Here is a 20,753-nt window from a genome sequence, read left to right as displayed (position 1 = left end):
TTCAGTGTGATTCAGTCCTCAGACTTAATTGGGTTGAATAAAATCTAAAAGAATATATCCTTCTGGAACATAACACTTTAATATCTTAAGGAATGTGGCACTACCAAAAGAAGACTACTAACACATCAAATGTTGACTTCAGAAGCTTCAAAAAGGAGCTCCCACCACCCTTTTTAGCCCCATTTGTTGTAGCAGATCTATTTCTCTATATTTTGTCATTCAGTGAGTTGAAGTCCTGTGGTATACTGCATTAATTAGGAGAAAAATGTCTTTCAATGTTCTTTTAATGATGGCCCAAAAAGTATTTGACACAGCAAGATGCATGTGTTCCTGTACTGAGAATATAGAATAATCCAGTGTCACTCAATTTAAGACGACCTCCCAGTCTTGCTGTTCCTAGCAAGAAGTTTGGCCTGTGACTGCACTTACTGTTTGTGCTCATCGGAAACTGTCAATGTCTGCTTTTCTTGAACTTTGCAGTCTGTAACATCATGCTGTTTATTAAAAAAAAAAAAAATTACTTTGACTTGTGTCCAAACAATCCTTAGTGTACTATATATATTCAAAGAAAAAACTGTGATAATTATATTTTGTCATGAATACTTAAAGCAAACCAGTGTTGCTAATAATCAAAATTTAGCTGAATTTGACTTCTTATCAATAATGACTAAGAATAGTTGATGGAAAACATAAAAGTATTATGCCTTAAAAGCCAGTTTTTCTGCCCCGGTAAAGTAATGAATATTAGAGAAATATCTGTTTAAATATTAACTTCCTTTAAGCATAAAGAATTATATGCTTGTATTTTAAGTAGAAATACACACACACACACACACACACACACACACACACACACACGTGTGAATGTGTATGTGTAGACGGCCTTTTTTTCAAGTCAGTTGAATACCAGAACCTAAAAGCAAATTTAGGCTAGAAGCAAACTGGTTTTGCTTTCAGTTATTGTAAAGCTTGCAAAAGGTAAGTATGGGCTTTTCTTGGAGCAGTAATGCACATGGGCAATGATACTTAGTACCTCTAAGCAATTAACAGCAAATAATTACTTAAATTTTGTTTATCTGCCAAATGCTTTGAGTGACTTTGAATTAACATTGTTCTAAATTGACTTTGTTCTCCAAGCATAATGTCACTCTTTGCTGAGATGAACCAAGTAGCCACTATATTAATGGAAAACTGTAGCAATTGAAACAGTTTCGGTTTCACACTTTCACACACTTTGGGTTTCAAATTAATTGTTTTGAATTTGTTACGAGAAAAACCCCAAGAGTTGCATAGTGTTAGATGGGTGTCAAACTTTATAAGAAATGGAATAGTGATGTGCCTTTAATTTAAGAAATCTATAGAATCTCAATTTGTAGAATGATTTAAAATGTGTATGCATACATATACTTTATTACAGGGAAGTCTTCGGTATACAAAACAATTTACCACAACCTTTTAAACAGCATGTTCTGGACCTTAAATGCATATCATATTTAGCCAAGAGAAGGTGGGGAGGAATCCTCCTCTACAGCTCCCTACCCTCGTCCCTATACCTGCTGTCCAGTAAAAGTGCCAAGGCTGACTGAATTTTTTTTTATTTTTTTAATAAGAACTGTATGTATTTAAGGTTTACAATATGACGATTTGATATACACAGTGAAACGAATACTACAGTCAAGCTAATTAACATATCTCACAGTTACCTTGTGTGTGTGTGTGTGTGTGAGATGAGAGCACCTGAAATCTACTCTTAGCAAATTTCTGTTATTCAATACAGTATTAACTGTAGTCGTCATGCTGTACATTAGATTTCGCTGTACATTAGATTTCTAGACTTATTTGTCTTATAACTGAAAGTTTGTACCCTTTAGCCAGCATCTCTCCATTTCCCCAGCCTCCCCACCCCTGGTAACCACCATTCTCCTCTCTGCTTCTATGTTTTTGACTCTTAGATTCCACATGTAAGTGAAATGCAGTTTTTTCCTTTCTGTGTCTGTCTTATTTTACTTAGCATAATGCTCTCCAGGTTCATCCCTGTTGTTGCAAATGGCAGGATCTCCTTTTTTTTTAAGGCTGAATAATATTCCATTGTATGTATGTATACACACATTATATATATATATTACATATATATATATACACACACCACAATTTCTTTATTCATATGTCAGTGGACACTTAGGTTGTTTCCATATCTTGGCTATTGTGAATAATACTGCAGTGAATGTGGGAGTGCAGATATCGCTTGGAGATACTGGTTTCATTTCCTTCAGGTATATACCCAGAAGAGGGATAAGGCTGACTGAATATTAAAACTTAGCGACAATTTTTTTATCTTACTAACATATTTGAGCACCTCTACTAGGTGCCAGAAACTAAGCTAGGTGTTTCACATACTCTGCCTTGTTTATTCCTTAAAATAACCCGTGAAAGAAGAGATTATCCCCATTTTCTGGATGAGAAGCGAGAGGCTCGAACAGTTCAGCTGAATTGCCCAAGGAATATCTGAAAAGTTACAATTATGGCCTACAAATTCAAATAAATCTTACTCAGAGACATGCTCTCGCCACTATTTCACACTAGAAAGAGGAGAAAACAAAATTATTCATTACTAGTCAAGTCAAGGTTGCTCTGTTTAATTATTCAGTTTATTTAATAATTTGTGACAAAATTACTTGCTACAAGGCATTGAATTGACTTGGAATCAAAGTTTCTGTTTTGATTACATCTACACATAAAAGTTGCTTCAAAAGTCTCGTTCTTTCTATTACCCATGATGTACAATTTTTTAATACAATTTTAAAGATACTTTGAGGCACACTGGTTTTCAGAACAAACTCTGTTTTCAAGTCATATATTCAGCTTAATCTGGAAAGCACTTGTTGGGAGAGTTGTGACATTCATTATTTAATACCCATGGTTGATTCATTAATTAAAGTATGGACAATTGCTGACGATCCACTTGGGACTGCTCTACGATGCGCACTATCTGAGATGAATGTTAAATTCCGTCCAATACAGCTTCTCTCTACTTCACAACACGTTTCTAGCGCTCTCTCCCACGCCCACCAGAACGTGCACAAGAATAAAATGAGCTTACGGAAAGCATAATTAACTAGAAAAATGTTGCTGAAAGAAAAATTACATGGTTCATGACAAGGTTACATACAAATAACTCAAAGCTTAGTGAATTTTCTAGGCAGCGGCTTTCTTCTTTTATCATGAATGGTGAAGTAGAATGGTGGGTCCACATTTTCTGAAACTACCAGATTATTATCTTCCTATAGTGAATGAACTGTTCTTCACTAAGAATTTTCTTGAGAAATGTTTTCATATGAACTATATTGTGTAGAACTAGGCTGGCTGTTCAGTGCTCAATAGGTTAGATACCCTCAACATTTATTTCCACATTGACAAGTTCTAGCTAGAGCTGCAGTTAGATACAGCACAACTACCTGGAGCTCATTTTGCTACGTAAAAGCAAAAAATGCTTCCTTGGCTCATGTGGAAAGAGATTTGGAGTAGAAAAGATAGTGAATTTGTATGCATTTATAGAATAAATAGAATACATAATTTTTTTTTTAATTTTCTTTCCCACATGAAATACCATATTTAAGTTTGCTTCTACACGGTTAGTTTGCAAGGTCCTCAAGTGCAGAAATTGCAGGTATCTGAAGGCCAGGACTTGAATTTGGCCACCATCTTAAGACTTCTCCGCTCCTTCCCTTGCTCCTCCCTACACCCCCCAGTTTGAACTGATGTTGTCCCACATGAGGAACTTTGCCACCCGCTTCATGTCTGAGTGCAGTGCTATATTTTTCACAGAGTAGGGACAGGTACTGTGTTAATCTTACCATGCCAACAATCTGCACCACCTAGCAGAGTCAAGGAAGGCCAAAATAAACAGTGGAAAATAACCATTTGGTCGTACTTTTTTATGAGAATGACATCTTCGGATTGGCTGTCTGGACTGTAGAAGCATGGAAAGGGGGTCCCATTTTTGTGATCGAAGAATTCCTTTATGTCGAGAGCACTGCTGAGCAAATCATTCCTATCTCGGTGGCACTTAGGTGTATAAAAGCACTAGGAATATGGAGGAGGAAGAAAGAAGAGGGCACTGTCCCCAAGACTAAGCACTTAAACAACAGTTTTAATTCTGAAATATAGCTTCAAACTGAAGCTATTAGTGAGGAGTTTCAATCTCAGAAGGTGATGAATCCTATTACATAGCTCACGGGGAAAAGGGTGGCAGGAGGGCACAGAGTGAAATGGCCATTTCCAGGCACTGAGCAAGAATGTGGGAAGGAATTCTTAGAATAAAGACATTACAGAAAAGGCAGTGACCAACTTCATAAGGACCATGCTCTTCCCCACGTGCAGGTCATCAGTCTCTTCCTGGGCAGCAACTCAATAAATCCATTTGTCATTTATTGAGTTCTCTATGTGCTTTCAATACCTATTAATGCCTCTATTGTCTCTGTCTTGATTTCCTGTAGTAAAATCTTTCCCTAAAGGATAGCATATTGAGGCTTTTGCCCTAGGCCCACAGAGCGGCGGCCCTACCTGAGATTTGGTTCCTGGGAGGCAGAACCAGTGGAGAGAAGGGAGCTCTATCAGCTGGTGATTTTTTCAAAAAATCTTGAGGTTTATTATCATATCCACTAGGCACTCAAGGCACTGTCCCAAGGGCCTACAAAAATGTTTAAGACCTTAAAAACTATTGCAGCTAAAATAGAAAACAGAAATCATCAGATTGAAATTACTGCCTAAGTAAAGACAACAAAATGTAACATGTCAACCGATCTAATACAACTCAACTTTTATAGTTAGGTGTAAATGTACACTTCAAATCATATGAACCAGTTGAGTAGCTTATTAAAATCAAAATTATAATCCTTTAAATTTCTTTGATAAGGAAAATTACTTGATCTAAGGTGGATTGTGAGTATATTTTAACATTTTTGATATGATGGAGAGTGGGACCTCCAAAAGTAAGACTGGCCACAAACGACTGTTCATTGGCTCAGCCCGTAAAGTCCAGACACCAATTTGTGAAATTGGAATAATTCCTCTCCTCTCTAGATACCCCATTTTTCCTCCAAGAATACTTTTAGCTTCATTTATCCTGATTTGACCACTGTCAAAACGTTCACTGGAAGGAAACAGATTTATCCCTAGACACAGCCCTGGGTACTGCACCCCGCTAGGGACAGTCTGGCGTGGAAAGTTTGCTGTAATTAGAACTCTTTAATTACATGAACTTTACATTACCTTGGAATTTATCTGGACAGCCTCTTTGTTATAATGTAGGCGAGCTTTCTGGCCTGAATGGGTGAGGGTCACAAACACCTGAAGACATGGGTACTGGCCCTGACCTCGGCAGTCCACGCCACAGGTGAAAGCCCAGGCCACCCAGTCATCCGTGACATGTGTGTGGACGACAGTGCAGTTTGATTCTTCTCTCTGAGTGCTTCAATTTGAAAAAATAAATGAATTTCACTCTATAAAAAGTTTAGTTCTATATTTCTAGTGTGGTAACCTGAGGCATTTGTCTATTTCAAGGTAATGTAGGACCATTACAGAAGGCATGTTATGAGTAGGGAGCATGGAGGACATTGAAACGGGATGAACAGCAGCAAATTGCCAAGTTCCAGCTCAATATGACCCTTCTGGCATATTTCTCAACTACACCAACCCTTAGATCAATGATTTTCAAACTTCATAATCACCTGAGTGAGTTTGTTAGAATGAAGAATTTATTAAAATGTGTATTCTATGGCTTCATGCCCAGAGATTTGGCTTCAGTTGATCTGAATTGAGGCTCAGGAATCTATAATTAATAGTATTAAAATGTAGGTATTTGGAGAACCATACTTTGAGCAATATTACCCTAAATACTGTAACTACCGAGATTCACACACACTCAGAAATCTTATCATCTCTCATGCCTCTTCATCTCCAGATGCACCATTGGCTTGTCCTGATGAAAATGTGACTTTGGAAGGAGTGCAGCCTTCTACAGGGCTCTTAGTCAATGTAGTCTCCAAAAAGTTCTGGTAACAAGGTACATACAATTCCATTCACCTACTCTACTTCCAGAGAGGCAAGTGGAAGCCATACAAGGACTCTCTCATTAGCAAACTTACCATGGTTTTGCTATTAGGAAGTTCCTCGAGGTCAGGAGCGACATCCAGTTCATCTTTTTATTCCTCAAAGCGTCAAGCACCATGGCCCTCACATAGTGGAGGCTCCATAAGTGTTGTACGGAACTAAATTTTACTTGGAAAACATTCCTTGAGAATTTGCACATGTACTACATACACGGAAAGTCATGGGTGCGATGAGAAGTGGTAGACAAAATTCCTGCCCGTGAAGACTTTGTGGCGATGTTGAAGATAAAGGACATATATGGATGAAATAATTGGAGAACAAGCCCAAGGGAAAGTAAATGAGGGTGAGAGGAAATGCTCTGATGGAATGGACAGGACCAGCTCCTCATGTACCCTCACTCACATCTAGGTGGGTTCCTGTGTTTATTTCCTGGTGCCTTACACACAAGTTAGACTCGCAAATGCTAAAGTTAGAATGTTTGAAAGGCATCATACTGCACACTCATTAAGATCTTTGACCATAAGTAACCATCGTTTTTTATTATTGTAACAAACCTGAGACACACAGTGCAGTTTATTACAATCTCAAGACCAAGAGTATAAAAAAAAAATCACTGGATATGGCCTTAGGAGAATAAATGTTGGGCAAGTAAAAATACAAAAGTCGAAAATAAGGTTTTTCATAGGTTTAGCATTGGCCTGCTTTTTCACAAAATTAATTTCTATACTTATTTAGACTAGGCATCTTAAAACATTTAGAGTTGTCTGCTTATCTGAATTAGAACTTAAGCTCTCTAAGTCCTAACCAAGTGCCACACTGAGTATGATTTGAACCTTGCAGATTTCAGGAAACTACAGAGAGTGGAACGTTCTTTCCTGTGCACAAGGGCCAGGCCAGAGCCTTTCAGGTGGAACCAGAGCTGTATTTAGGGCTGAAAAAATAAGCATGTTCTTGCAATACCACTGTGTATCAATACGTCTACAAAGAGACAAAATGCATCATTTGATCAAGAGATGAGAGTTTAAGGGAGTGGAGATAAGAACAAGTGGCCCAAACCTCTTAACCATCATCTTTCATGGAGCAAAACTACTCTCCGGTGGCACAAGATAGCAAGGCAAGAGAGAGATGAGAACTCACCACTTTCAAGCACTCAATTACTTTAAGCAAATAATTTCCAGAAACGCTTAGAAAAGTAAATTTTAAATATGAACAACAGTTTGGTGCCAGCTTGCAGAATATCTCACAAATATATCACAGTTTTTAAAAATAATTTGACCTGCACACAAACACACACACTCACATATTTATTCAACTTATGTAGATATATGTAATGCAAGTATTTATATCTATATATAAAATATTTATAAATATATTTATACATTTATAATATATATTATGTAATATATAATATAAATAAAATAAAATAAATATATAATAAATATATATAAATATATATTATTTATTTATAAATATTTATATGGAAAATGGAGTAACAGGAAAAGGAAGGTAGAAAGCTAGAACGAAGTCAAGTGAGATACGAACATGTAACCTGCGGACCATAAGATCCCTTACAGTTATGAGAACTGGGCCACAAACTTGGCTCTGAACTTCCTAGCAGCCAAAGCAATGAAAGAAACACAACCAGATACAAGATTCCTGGTGTCCATTGAATAAAAGTAAGCTGGTTGATCAGGAGCAGAACAGATTCTCCTGGTGCTAGTACCCAAGAGAAAATTTCCCTGGGACCCTTCTAATAGTGGCACTGTGTGCTGTGGTGGATGATGACCTCCACATTAGTGCCCTAACAATAGTAACCCAGGAATGGTGGGAGATGAACCTGATAAATAACAAAAGCAGGCCACTCACTTCCTTTTCTCTGACACCTTTTCTTCACTGAGCTCCTAGGCCTCCCTCTTCCGATTCCCCCAGGGGCCTGATGTTGCTCTTTGGCTAACCAAAGGGAAAATGTCCCTTGCTGTCCCCCTACCCAAGACTGCCCTCCCCCAAACTACCCCATGTTGTGTGAGCCATCCTCCAAAATTAAACAGCTTCTCCCCTGCCCTAATCAAAACCCATCCTCCTCACTGCAGCGAACTTCACGTCAGTATGAGCAGGCCAGGAGTCTTGTCAGAATGACAGGCAGATTCTTTACTGGCTATGTGACCTTGGGCAAGTTACTTGGCCTTTCTGAGCTTTTTCTTTTTTTTTTTTTTTTTTGGTGAGAAGATTAGCCCTGAGCTAACACCTGCTGCCAATCCTCCTCTTTTTTGCTGAAGAAGATTGGTCCTGGAATAACATCCGTGCCCATCTTCCTCTACTTTATGTGGGACGCCGCCACAGTGTGGCTTAATAAGCGGTGTGCAGGTCCACGCCTGGGATCCGAACCTGCAAACCCCAGGCCGCCAGAAGCGGAGCGTGCGAACTTAACCACTACAGCGCTGGGCCGGCCCCTGAGCTTTCTCATTTATAAAATGAAAATTAAAATAATAAAATAATGCTTCCATCATAGGTTTGCTGTAGGCTTAAATATGATAAAATATAGTATATACTCGCATATAGTATATATTTAATAAATAGTTACTGTTATTACATGTATTTAATAAGTAAACTAATTAAAAGAAAAGGAAGGAAACTAACACGTATTGTGCAACTACTATGTGCCAGGTAGGCATTGTCAACCTCAAAAAACTCAGACTTAAAAAACTTTTGTGATATCTTCAATTAACCCTTCCCTGGAATATGTGCTGTCAAAGGAAGAATTTATTACCTACATGAATATCGAATGTGTAGATTAGTTGTTGGAAGTATTTTTGAGATTGGAGGGGTGGAGCAGCACCTCCAAACCCAGCTGCCTCCCAGCACTGAGAGAGGAACAGAGGATTCCATCTTCCGTGTCCCAGACAGTGGTCAGGAGGGCTGGAGAAACCAGAGCCAGCCTCCCCCTTCTGCTATGGTACCTGTGTCTGATCTGAATTGGAAATTCTGGGTCTCCTTTCTCTGTTTCTTACCTGAGCAGGAAGGGCTTTAGGATAGTTATTCCAAGCAAGAAGAACATCAGGACTGAGAAGCCCATCATTGCAAACCCTAGCAGCATGGCTCGGTCCTCCCCAGCACTGGACGGTAGCTTCTTGTGCACATCTGGTGGGTCTCCATCATTGTGGTCTACCTTTCTCTTCCTCTCTGAGGCAGAAGAGGCCGCCCTTTAGGGGAAATGGGAAGGAGAGATCTCAATAAGCTCATAAAGAAGTGGGGACATTTACCAACCCATGGCGAGTGGAGGCATGATCCTATTTGCTGCCCACCTGAGGGCTGTGGGCAGGTTCAGTGCAACACAATGAGGTCCCACATTCAGAGGGAAAAGTCTGGTGGAAAGTCTCTCTAAACAAGCTAAAACAATGTGTTATAAAATTTTTTTTTTTAAGTAACCAACACTACTAAGGAATGTTTGCCTGGTGGAAGTCTTTAGAGATCTGTTTAATCAATGACTAGAAAAGAACTACCTATAAGTAGTTTTCATTTGTTTTATGTGGATAAGTGTTATGAACCCACTTATCTCTCAGGGATCCTGCACATTCCTCCTGAAAATATTTTGTACATTTTTTAATGACTTCCATATAAAAAGAATGACTCAAAAAGTTCATATTTGGAATTAACAGCATCCTGAAATAGTAGGATTTCACTTGTTCTTTCAAATCCAGCTGTTGGAAAGGCAGCCCATCTACCATAGGGTTTTCTGGCCCATGGCCCAGTCCATTCAGAATAGTGAAGGCTTCCCTGCTGTCTTCTCTCCCTCTCCCTACTTCTCCTCCTCTCCGTCCTCACAGCTCTGCATGAATGGCCTTACATTTCTTCTCTCCCTCTCTCTGCTCTGCTCCAGCAAAAGATGTGATAAATTCTTTCACAATGGGGTGTCCAGTGAACAGCAAAGTCCAACACAAAGGTTGCTAACTGGTGACCCGTGGACAGCATCCAGCCCACAGATATGTTTTGTTTGGCCTTCTCTCTGGTTTTTTTAAAATGTGGGATTAGTTGCTAACACTTTAAAAATCATGAAATTTCTCATAAAAATGCTGATTGCTGACTTTGGAAAAAATCACAAGGCTCACATTCCTACCTACGAACAGCTGGCCGAGCCAAGTAGAGGCTGCCTCTGTGGACAGGGGTGTATTCTCCAATTTGCCACAGTCCCACCACTTCCTACAGTCAATGTCACTGATTTGCTGTTCTCTGCTTAGTGGGCATTTGAGTCTCAGAGGTATTTCCATTTTAAGAGTTTAACGAAAACTTAAGCCAAACAAATGTAGCTGTAATGGTAGAAACTCAGGCTCCATCAAGCTGCGTAAAAAGCTAACTAATTTTTGAAGCCAAGCAAAAATCCTGTCAAGGGAATTACTAGTTGCTTTCTTCCAAAAGCATACTTTATACTTTATCCCACATCCTTCCCCCTTTTTCTCCCTAGCTCCCTGGCAACGTCTTCAGACTCCACAGAGAGTGAGGAGAATGTCAGGCAATCCAGGATGTCCCAGGAGCCTGAACGGGGAGGCGTCAACCTTAGAAGATGGCAGCACTCTCTGGTTAACACTACTTTGGGAATCAAGACCCTGGTTTGGGGATTTTTAGTCTCCTTTGATGTTTTACTCACCCTCTATCATCCCACCCTCAGAGAATGGCAAGGAAAAAGAATCTAATGAAATTTGAGCCAGTGCATTTTGTAATTGCTCAACAAATGTGATAGATTAATTAAGAAAAGGATTTTAGCCCTAAAGTAAGGTTTCGATATTGTGTAGGTTTCCAAGACCCTCTACCCTGTATTTTCCCTCATGCTCTGAAACTGAACTTTAGCTTCTTTGTATTATAAAGTATCCTGGAGTGTTATTGTGAGATATCCATGCATGAAGAGGCTTATTATGTGGCCTCTGACATTTATGATATATTGATTTTTTTTTAATAATTTTATTTATTTATTTATTTATTTATTTTCCCCCCAAAGCCCCAGGAGATAGTTGTATGTCATAGCTGCACGTCCTTCTAGTTGCTGTATGTGGGACACGGCCTCAGCATGGCTAGAGAAGCAGCCCATCGATGCACGCCCGGGATCCAAACCCAGGCCACCAGCATTGGAGCACAAGCACTTAACCGCTAGGCCACGGGGCCGGCCCTGATATATTGATTTAACATACTCAATTATAATGGTATGATATACAAAACTGGTATAACCTAATTCTGATCTAATTTAGGATTAAGACAGACCTGGTGGTCTACTAGACTATATTTTCTCTTTCTAGTATTTCTGTCCACTTTGTTCCAAGGCTTTATGAAAAGCTGAAAACCTCACAGATCCCTTGTGAAGAAGCTATTTCATGTTTAGGGAGAAGGATAACATAAAATAATCACTAAAAATGAATACGCATATATTTTTATATTGTGAAAGTAATAGGCTTATGTTTCACCAGCGTGGTGGACTGGACACCCACTCTAACAGCAAATAACTAAAAATTCTGGTCAAAGCTTAAAAAAACTTAGAAATACTCAAAGGACAAACACTATGTGAAAGTAGGAACCCAGAGAGGAAAGTGAACTGAAGTCAATTTTTAGCTGGAGGGCATTTGCACAGCCTGGTGACCTTGAGCCTTAGTTTCACAGTTTAGAAGGGAGGGCACAGGGACAGGAGACAATGCCCAGGGCCTATCCAAGTATGGGGTTTAATATACCACTCAACTAGAACTGGAACCACAAAGGACCCCATACTCAGCATAAGGATGAACTAGAAATAACTACCTCCCACACACAGCTCCATAGGAAATTGCAAGGAAAATGCCTTTCTCAAACCTTGACACTGAATAGAGGAGGAAAATTACAATCTCTCCTGAGATTTTGTAACCTTAAGGTGATCTTCAAGAGCGTTTTAGCCTGAATTCACATTAGCTGGAAAATCCAAAAACCTTAACCTAAGAATTGTATTTAATATGATCTCAAGTAGGTAGTGCTCTTTGGCAGCTGGCTTTCCCTGGTGGAGCTCACCTCCAACCTAGCCTCAAAAGAATCCTATAAAGTTTCAAGGAGTGTGTGCTCTCACTCAAATGTCATAAAACACACAATAAGGGCCTTTGAGTGAGAAAAAATAGACAACAGAATCAGATCCACAAAAAACTTCAGATATTTGGACAGTACATAAAAATGCATCTGTAATATGTTTGAAGAAATAAAGGAAGGATTGGAAATATCAGAAAGAACAAAAGACTTTAAAATATGACCAAGCCAATATTAAAAAGAATCAAATAGAATTTCTAGAAATGAAAAACAATTGAAATTGAAGAAGAGAAGAGAAGTCAGAAGCAATAGTATTTTAAAAAGATAATAAAATTTCAGAATTGATGAAGACCCAGTCCACAGATTCTAGAAACCCAGTGGGATAAAATAAAAAGAAACCCACACCTAGACATACCACAGAGAGACTGCACAGACACCACGACAAGAGAAAATCTTAAAAGTAGCCACAGAAAAAGATAGATTAATTTCAAAGGAATGACAGTTAGGCTGAGAGCTTACTTCACTATAACAAGAATGGAAGCCAGAAGACAGGAATATTGTCAATATGCTGAGAGAAAGTAGTCACAGAACTCTTAGCTTGCAAAAATCTCTCAAGAATAAGTATGAAATAAAGACATTTCAGACACACACAAAACTGAGTTTGCCCTCAATAGACCTTCACTAAAGGAAAAGGTCAAGTATTTACTTCAGGCAGAGAGAAAACAATCCAGACAGAAAGCTGAGATTTAACCAGAAATGAAGAGCAAGTACAGGGGTAAATAGATAAGTAAAGATATCAACCTTACAAAATAATAATAATAATTAAATATTTAAATATAAATTATTTTTTTAATTTTTAAATAATTAAAATTACTATTATAATTATGGGGTTAAAAGAAAAGATAAATACATGACAAGAGCCTATAATTTAAAGAGTGTGACAGTGTTAGTGCATTCTAAATGCCTGATATTTTTTAAGAGGAAAATAAAGACACTGATTTCTCTTTAATAAGTTCAAGTCTGCATGCTCAAATTTCTAGAATATCTACTAAAAGAATACAAATAGGTGATATAACTTCCAAACTAGTAGAGGGAGAAAGAATGGAAGGAAAAAAAAAATCAATCCAAAAGAAAGCAAGAAAGAAGAGGAAAAAACTCATGGAAAAGACAGGACAAATAGAAAGCAAAAAAACATGATACAATAAATCCAAGTATATCACAAGTATAATTACAATAAATCTAAATGGATTAAATGATCCAGTTAAAAGATAAAGATTGTCAGACTGGATTTATTTATTTATTTATTTTTTTGTGAGGAAAATCAGCCCTGACCTAACATCCACGCTAATCCTCTTCTTTTTGCTGAGGAAGACCGGCTCTGAGCTAACATCTATCGCCAATCCTCCTCCTTGTTTTTTCCCCCAAAGCCCCAGTAGACAGTTGTATGTCATAGTTACACATCCTTCTAGTTGCTGTATGTGGTACGCGGCCTCAGCATGGCCAGAGAAGCAGTGCGTCAGTGCGCACCCGGGATCCGAACCTGGGTTGCCAGTAGCGGAGCGCGCGCTCTTAACCCCTAAGCCACGGGGCCGGCCCTGTCAGACTGGATTTAAACATATATATTTTTACAAAAGATACATCTAAACATACAGATATAGAAAGGTTGAAATTTGTCAGGCAAAGTCTAACGAAAAGCAAGCTGACATGACCCTTAAGGTTAAAAACTTTTATTAGGAGTAAAGAAGGTAATAACATTGATTAAAGGTTCAATTCGCCTGGATGATCTAACAATACTAATTTATATGTATATAATAGCATTTCCCTATTGACCGAAAATTATAGGGAGAAATAGACAAAATTCACTATCAGATTATGAGATATTTTTACATACTCCTTCAGTAATTGATAGCTCAACCAAACAAATCAGTAAGGAAATAAATTTAAGCAAAGCAATTAACAAGCTTTATCTAAATGATAATATAGAATACTGTCCCCTGCAGAATATATATTCTTCTCAAACATAGATGGAACATTTATGAAACCTAACCACAAACTAAGCCATAAGGAAGCCTCAACACAGAGAAGGCACAAATAAGTAAAATCAGAAATGAAAGAGGAGAGGTTACAACAGACACCTCAGAAATACAAAAGATTATAAGAGAATACTATGAAAAGCTATATGCCAACCAATTCGACAATCTGGAAGAAATGGATAAATTCTTAGAATCATACAACCTTTCAAAACTGGATCAAGAAGAAGTAGAGAATTTGAATAGACCAATCACCAGTAAGGAGATCGAAACAGTAATCACAAACCTCCCCAAAAATAAAAGTCCAGGACCAGACGGCTTCCCTGGTGAATTCTACCAAACATTCAAAGAAGACGTAATACCTATCCTTCTCAAACTCTTCCAAAAAATTGAGGAGGGGGGGAAGCTCCCTAACTCATTCTACGAAGCTGACATTACCCTGATACCAAAACCAGACAAGGACAACACACAAAAAAAAAGAAAATTACAGGCCAATATCATTGATGAACATCGATGCAAAAATCCTCAACAAAATACTAGCAAATCGCATACAACAATATGTTAAAAAGATTATACACCATGATCAAGTGGGATTTATTCCAGGGATGCAGGGATGGTTTAACATTCGCAAATCAATCAACGTAATACACCACATTAATAAACTGAAGAATAAAAATCACATGATCATCTCAATAGATGCAGAGAAAGCATTTGACAAGATACAGCATCCATTTATGATAAAAACTCTGAATAAAATGGGGATAGAAGGAAAGTATCTCAACATAATAAAGACCATATATGAGAAACCCACAGCTAATATCATCCTCAATGGTGAAAAACTGAAAGCCATCCCTCTAAGAACAGGAACCAGACAAGGATGCCCACTGTCACCACTCCTATTTAACATAGTACTGGAAGTCCTAGCCAGAGCAATCAGGCAAGACAAAGAAATAAAAGGGATCCAAATTGGAAAGGAAGAAGTGAAACTGTCACTATGTGCAGATAACATGATTTTATATATAGAAAACCCTAAAGAATCCACCAGAAAACTTTTAGAAGTAATAAACAAATATGGTAAAGTTGCAGGATACAAAATCAACATACAAAAATCAGTTGCATTTGTGTACACTAACAACGAAGTAGCAGAAAGAGAAATTAAGAATACCATCCCATTTACAATCGCAACAAAAAGAATAAAATACCTAGGAATAAACTTAACCAAAGAGGTGAAAGATCTGTACACCGAAAACTGTAAAACATTGCTGAAAGAAATTGAAGAAGACACAAAGAAATGGAAAGATATTCCGTGCTCTTGGATTGGAAGAATTAACATAGTTAAGATGTCCATACTTCCTAAAGCAATCTATAGATTCAATGCAATCCCTATCCAAGTTCCAACAACATTTTTCACAGAAATAGAACAAAGAATCCTAAAATTTATATGGAACAACAAAAGACCCCGAATAGCTAAAGGAATCCTGAGAAAAAAGAACAAAGCTGGAGGTATCACACTCCCTGATTTCAAAATATACTACAAAGCTATAGTAACCAAAACAGCATGATACTGGCACAAAAACAGACACACAGATCAATGGAATAGAATCGAAAGCCCAGAAATAAACCCACACATCTATGGACAGCTAATCTTTGACAAAGGAGCCAAGAACATACAATGGGGAAAAGAAAGTCTCTTCAACAAATGGTGTTGGGAAAACTGGATAGCCACATGCAAAAAAATGAAAGTAGACCCTTACCTTACACCATGCACAAAAATTAACTCCAAATGGATTAAAGACTTGAATGTAAGACCTGAAACTATGAAACTTCTAGAAGAAAACATAGGCAGTATGCTCTTCCACATCGGTCTTAGCAACATCTTTTCAAACACCACATCTGACCGGGCAAGAGAAACAATAGAAAAAATAAACAAATGGGAGTACATCAAACTAAAAAGCTTCTGCACAGCAAAGGAAACCATCAACAAAACGAAAAGACAACCTAACAATGGGGAGAAGATATTTGCAAACCATACATCTGATAAGGGCTTAATCTCCAAAATAGATAAAGAACTCATGCATGTCAACAACAAAAAAACTACCAACCCAATTAAAAAATGGGCAAAAGACCTGAACAGACATTTCTCCAAAGAAGATATACAGATGGCCAACAGACACATGAAAAGATGTTCAAAATCACTAACTATCAGGGAAATGCAAATCAAAACTACAATGAGATATCACCTCACGCCCGTCAGAATGGCTATAATTAACAAGACAGGAAACAATATGTGTTGGAGAGGATGTGGAGAGAAGGGAACTCTCATACACTGCTGCTGGGAGTGCAAACTGGTGCAGCCACTATGGAAAACAGTATGGAGATTCCTCAAAAAATCAAGGATAGAACTACCATATGATCCAGCTATTCCACTGTTGGGTATTTATCCAAAGAACTTGAAAACACCAATTTGCAAAGGTACATGCACCCCTCTGTTCATTGCAGCGTTATTCACAATAGCCAAGAATTGGAAGCAACCTAAGTGCCCATCAAGGGACGAATGGATAAAGAAGATGTGGTATATATATACAATGGAATACTACTCAGCCATAAGAAACGATGAAATCCAGGCATTTGTGACAACATGGATGGACATTGAGGGTATAATGCAAAGTGAAATAAGTCAGAGGGAGAAGGTCAAATACCGTATGATTTCCTTCATTAAGTAGTAGATAATAACAACAATAAACAAATACATAGGGACAGAGATTGGATTGGTGGTTACCAGAGGGGACGAGGGGAGGGAGGAGGGTGAAAGGGATAATTCGGTACATGTGTGGTGATGGGTTGTAATTAGTATTTTGGTGGTGAACATGATGTAGTCCATGCAGAAATTGAAGTACAATGATGTACACCTGAAATTTTTACAATGTTATAAACCAATGTTACTGCAATAAACAAAAAATTTATTTAAAAAAAAAAAAAAAACGAAAAGACAACCTAACAATTGGGAGAAGATATTTGCAAACCATATTTCTGATAAGGGCTTAATCTCCAAAATATATAAAGAACTCATGCATCTCAACAACAAAAAAACTAACAACCCAATTAAGAAATGGGCAAAAGACCTGAACAGACATTTCTCCAAAGAAGATATACAGATGGCCAACAGATACATGAAAAGATGTTCAAAATCGTTAACTATCAGGGAAATGCAAATCAAAACTACAATGAGATATCACCTCACACCCGTCAGAATGGCTATAATTAACAAGACAGGAAATAACATGTGTTGGAGAGGATGTGGAGAGAAGGGAACTCTCATACACTGCTGCTGGGAGTGCAAACTGGTGCAGCCACTATGGAAAACAGTATGGAGATTCCTCAAAAAATCAAGGATAGAACTACCATATGATCCAGCTATTCCACTGTTGGGTATTTATCCAAAGAACTTGAAAACACCAATTTGTAAAGGTACATGCACCCCTGTGTTCATTGCAGCGTTATTCACAATAGCCAAGAATTGGAAGCAACCTAAGTGCCCATCAAGGGACGAATAGATAAAAACGCTGTGGTATATATACACAATGGAATACTACTCAGCCATAAGAAATGACGAAATCTAGCCATTTGTGACAATGTGGATGGACATTGAGGGTATAATGCAAAGTGAAATAAGTCAGAGGAAGAAGGTCAAATACCGTATGATTTCCTTCATTAAGTAGTAGATAATAACAACAATAAACAAATACACAGGGACAGAGATTGGATTGGTGGTTACCAGAGGGGACGGGGGGGAGAGAGGAGGGTGAAAGGGATAATTCGGTACATGTGTGTGGTGATGGGTTGTAATTAGTATTTTGGTGGTGAACATGATGTAATCTATGCAGAAATAGAAGTACAATGATGTACACCTGAAATTTTTACGTCATAAACCAATGTTACTGCAATAAACAAAAAATTAAAAAAAAAAAAAGAAGCCTCAACAAATATCAGAGAATTTGAAAAAGTAACGTACTTTTTGTATGCTCATTTTATGAAACTTGGAAAATATGGGAAAGTCTAGAGAAGAGAACAAAAATCACCCACAATTCTACTACTTAGAGATAATTGCTATTCACTTACTGGGTTATTCTCCTCCTCTATATAGTTTTAAATAGAATGAGATCACACTGGAAATAGTTTTTTTTTTTTAAGTCTTGTCTTTTTCACTTAACGTAATAAGCACTTTCCCATGTCATTTACAAATCTTTGTAACCCTTCTATTGGCTACATAATATTCCATCAACTGGATATCCCATAATTTGTTTAATCATTTCCTTATTGTTGAATATTAAGTTGCTTCCAGTTTTCTGCGACCATAAACATCCCTATAATTAACTCTGTGGTACTGTATTTAAGAGCACCTTTCATCCAAGGACCTCAAAGCACTTAAGAATGGTCTAATTTTGCTCTCTAGCCAGTGAGATGCGTAAATAGCATTTTTATTCCTTTTTGCCAGCGATAAATCTCCACTTCTAACCAATGTGTTACCTGGAGATGTTTTATTCACAGTCAAGGCAGTACCTACCCCCTTCTTTTGCTCCCCTGCAGACAGATCTGACTTTCCCACCATCTCTGACTACCACACATTGCTACAGGCACCTTCTGGCTTAGCCTGAGGCAAGCTCAATTTCAAAGAGCTAGAACACGCTCATCTGGGTGTGATCTCTGCCAAAGCCAGCAGCCTCTCCCCACAACACTGTAACTTGTGCAAGAAGTGTTCCGTAGAAAGATGCTGCCATTCTTCAAAGCTTGATAATTCATTTGACACTCGTTTCACGTGTATGTAATTTCTAAACATTGGGATGTTAAATTAATATTTCCCTGTAATTTGTGTTGCAGAGGAAATTTGGGTAATTATTTTTATCCTTCTATTTTTTAATTACAAAATTATTTAACAACTTCTTTTGAAACACCAAATGAGGCTGAGTAAAGTCAACATGGTTCACTGAGTTTGGCAAGAGAAAAGCGCAAAAATCCAATTGTGCATTTCAGAAATGAAAATGGGATACTGTAATGCTTTGGGGAGAACACGACGGCTCTTCTATCTAGTTAATTATGTCATGAACGGGGCATTGAAACCTGTTCCCCTGCTTGTTTGTCATTTGATCTTCTGCCATACGGTGATTCACTTAATTGTCTTTTCACAAAAGCATTAGTTCATTTCCAGGAGAGAAGTGTTTCTGCCTCTCTTTCCTCTTTAGTCTGTCTGTTCCTTCCTCCTCCAACCCCCACCTCTGTCCAAACCCCTGCGTCTCCCTCTGTCATTCTTTCTCTCAAACACCAGTGACTGTAGTTAAAGGATGATGGAAGTGGGTAACATGATGACCATTGTGACCTTTACCGTTTCCACTTTCTCAGCTCCCGACTCCACCTGAGCCATTACCAATCGTCCAGGTTTCCAGACAGGTTGTGGAACTTGGCTGTGAAATGTACCTGTTCTGGGAGTCAGCTGGTGAGATTTTACTATCCCATTCCTCAAACACCCTCAGGCACTGCTCTTCTCTCAATTTTGGTGCCCACTTCTGACTGCTCCACTGCCCCAAACGGGGGTGGGGCGAGAGGGGTGGGAGGCAGGAGCGCAGCTTCACTTAAGGCTTTCAGCCCCTCTGCTTTGCATTCCCCTGGGGAGAAAAGAGGTCCTCAAGATAGCCTAACTATCTCACTTCCCCTCTTAAGGAGTAGAGGTGGGTGGTTAATAACAATGGCTAAAATGTGTAGAGAGTGTAATGACATAGTATAGGGAGTCGTACATAGCGAGTATGCTAGGGCATGTAGAGACTGTTACCATCCCCAGTTCATGGACAAGGGGATGAGGCAGAGAGAGGTTAAGTAACTTGCCCACTGTCCTACAGCTAGTTAACTGGTGGAGCTGGGATTTGAACCCATGCCTGTGACTTCAAGGCCCAAGCATGCTTCACCAGTGGGACCAAATGCTGGTGGTAATTTCCTCATTCCTTCATTCAACCGAGAGATATTTATTGAGCACCATATATATATGCTGCACCATGTTCTCGTGCTGGGGAGCCAAGGGTGAGTTTAAAAAGGTCCCTGGCCTCCAAGAACTTGCAACCTGGAGGAGGAAGCCAATAAAAAAGGATGAAACCGCCAGATGTCAGAGCTGCTGGGGAAGCCTCTAGGGTCCCCTGGGAGGCACGGCAAGTGGGCACCCTAGAGGATGAAGACCAAACTCTACCCCAAACTCTGTTATGGCCGCTCTTCTGGCCTCTTGTTCAGCGAGATGCCCATGACAGGCTGAGAGATTCTGGTGGTGACTTACCTCCCCTGGCGTCGCCGGCCACCCGGGAGTGTAATCTGAACGGGAATGCTGAACGGCTGCATGAGACCAGGGGGCTGGGAAAATGGTCTCCTTTCACCTAAGTCATGGCCTCTGAGGGCGCAAGATGAAGCTTAAGCATCAACAGAAGTGGTGTCCCAGAGGAAGCCACCAGTCCCCGGCGCAGGCAGCCATCAGAAGCACCGGCACCTGCAGAGCTGCCACCTGGTGGTGTGCGGTGCCTGCTTTCCTGGAGAGGTGGAAAGTCG

General features: G+C 38.9%; 1 protein-coding gene across 1 annotated transcript; it reads right to left on the bottom strand.

Annotated features, from left to right (window-relative positions):
- Window positions 1-368: 368 nt before the first annotated feature.
- Window positions 369-20,549, bottom strand: KCNMB3 (potassium calcium-activated channel subfamily M regulatory beta subunit 3). The gene is made up of 4 exons (XM_058556309.1): window positions 20,488-20,549; window positions 9,120-9,311; window positions 5,272-5,470; window positions 369-494 (listed from the first exon to the last, which is right to left on the bottom strand). Exons 1-4 carry the CDS (start codon window positions 20,547-20,549, stop codon window positions 426-428), a joined length of 522 nt encoding a protein of 173 aa, XP_058412292.1. The 3' UTR covers window positions 369-425.
- Between the last annotated feature and the right edge of the window lie 204 nt (window positions 20,550-20,753).

The sequence above is a fragment of the Diceros bicornis genome, chromosome 15, assembly GCF_020826845.1.
Source record: "Diceros bicornis minor isolate mBicDic1 chromosome 15, mDicBic1.mat.cur, whole genome shotgun sequence".
In the NCBI taxonomy this organism is placed as follows: Eukaryota; Metazoa; Chordata; class Mammalia; order Perissodactyla; family Rhinocerotidae; genus Diceros; species Diceros bicornis.
The sequence above is the reverse complement of the archived record's forward strand: the minus strand, read 5'-3'. Positions and strand labels throughout refer to the sequence as shown.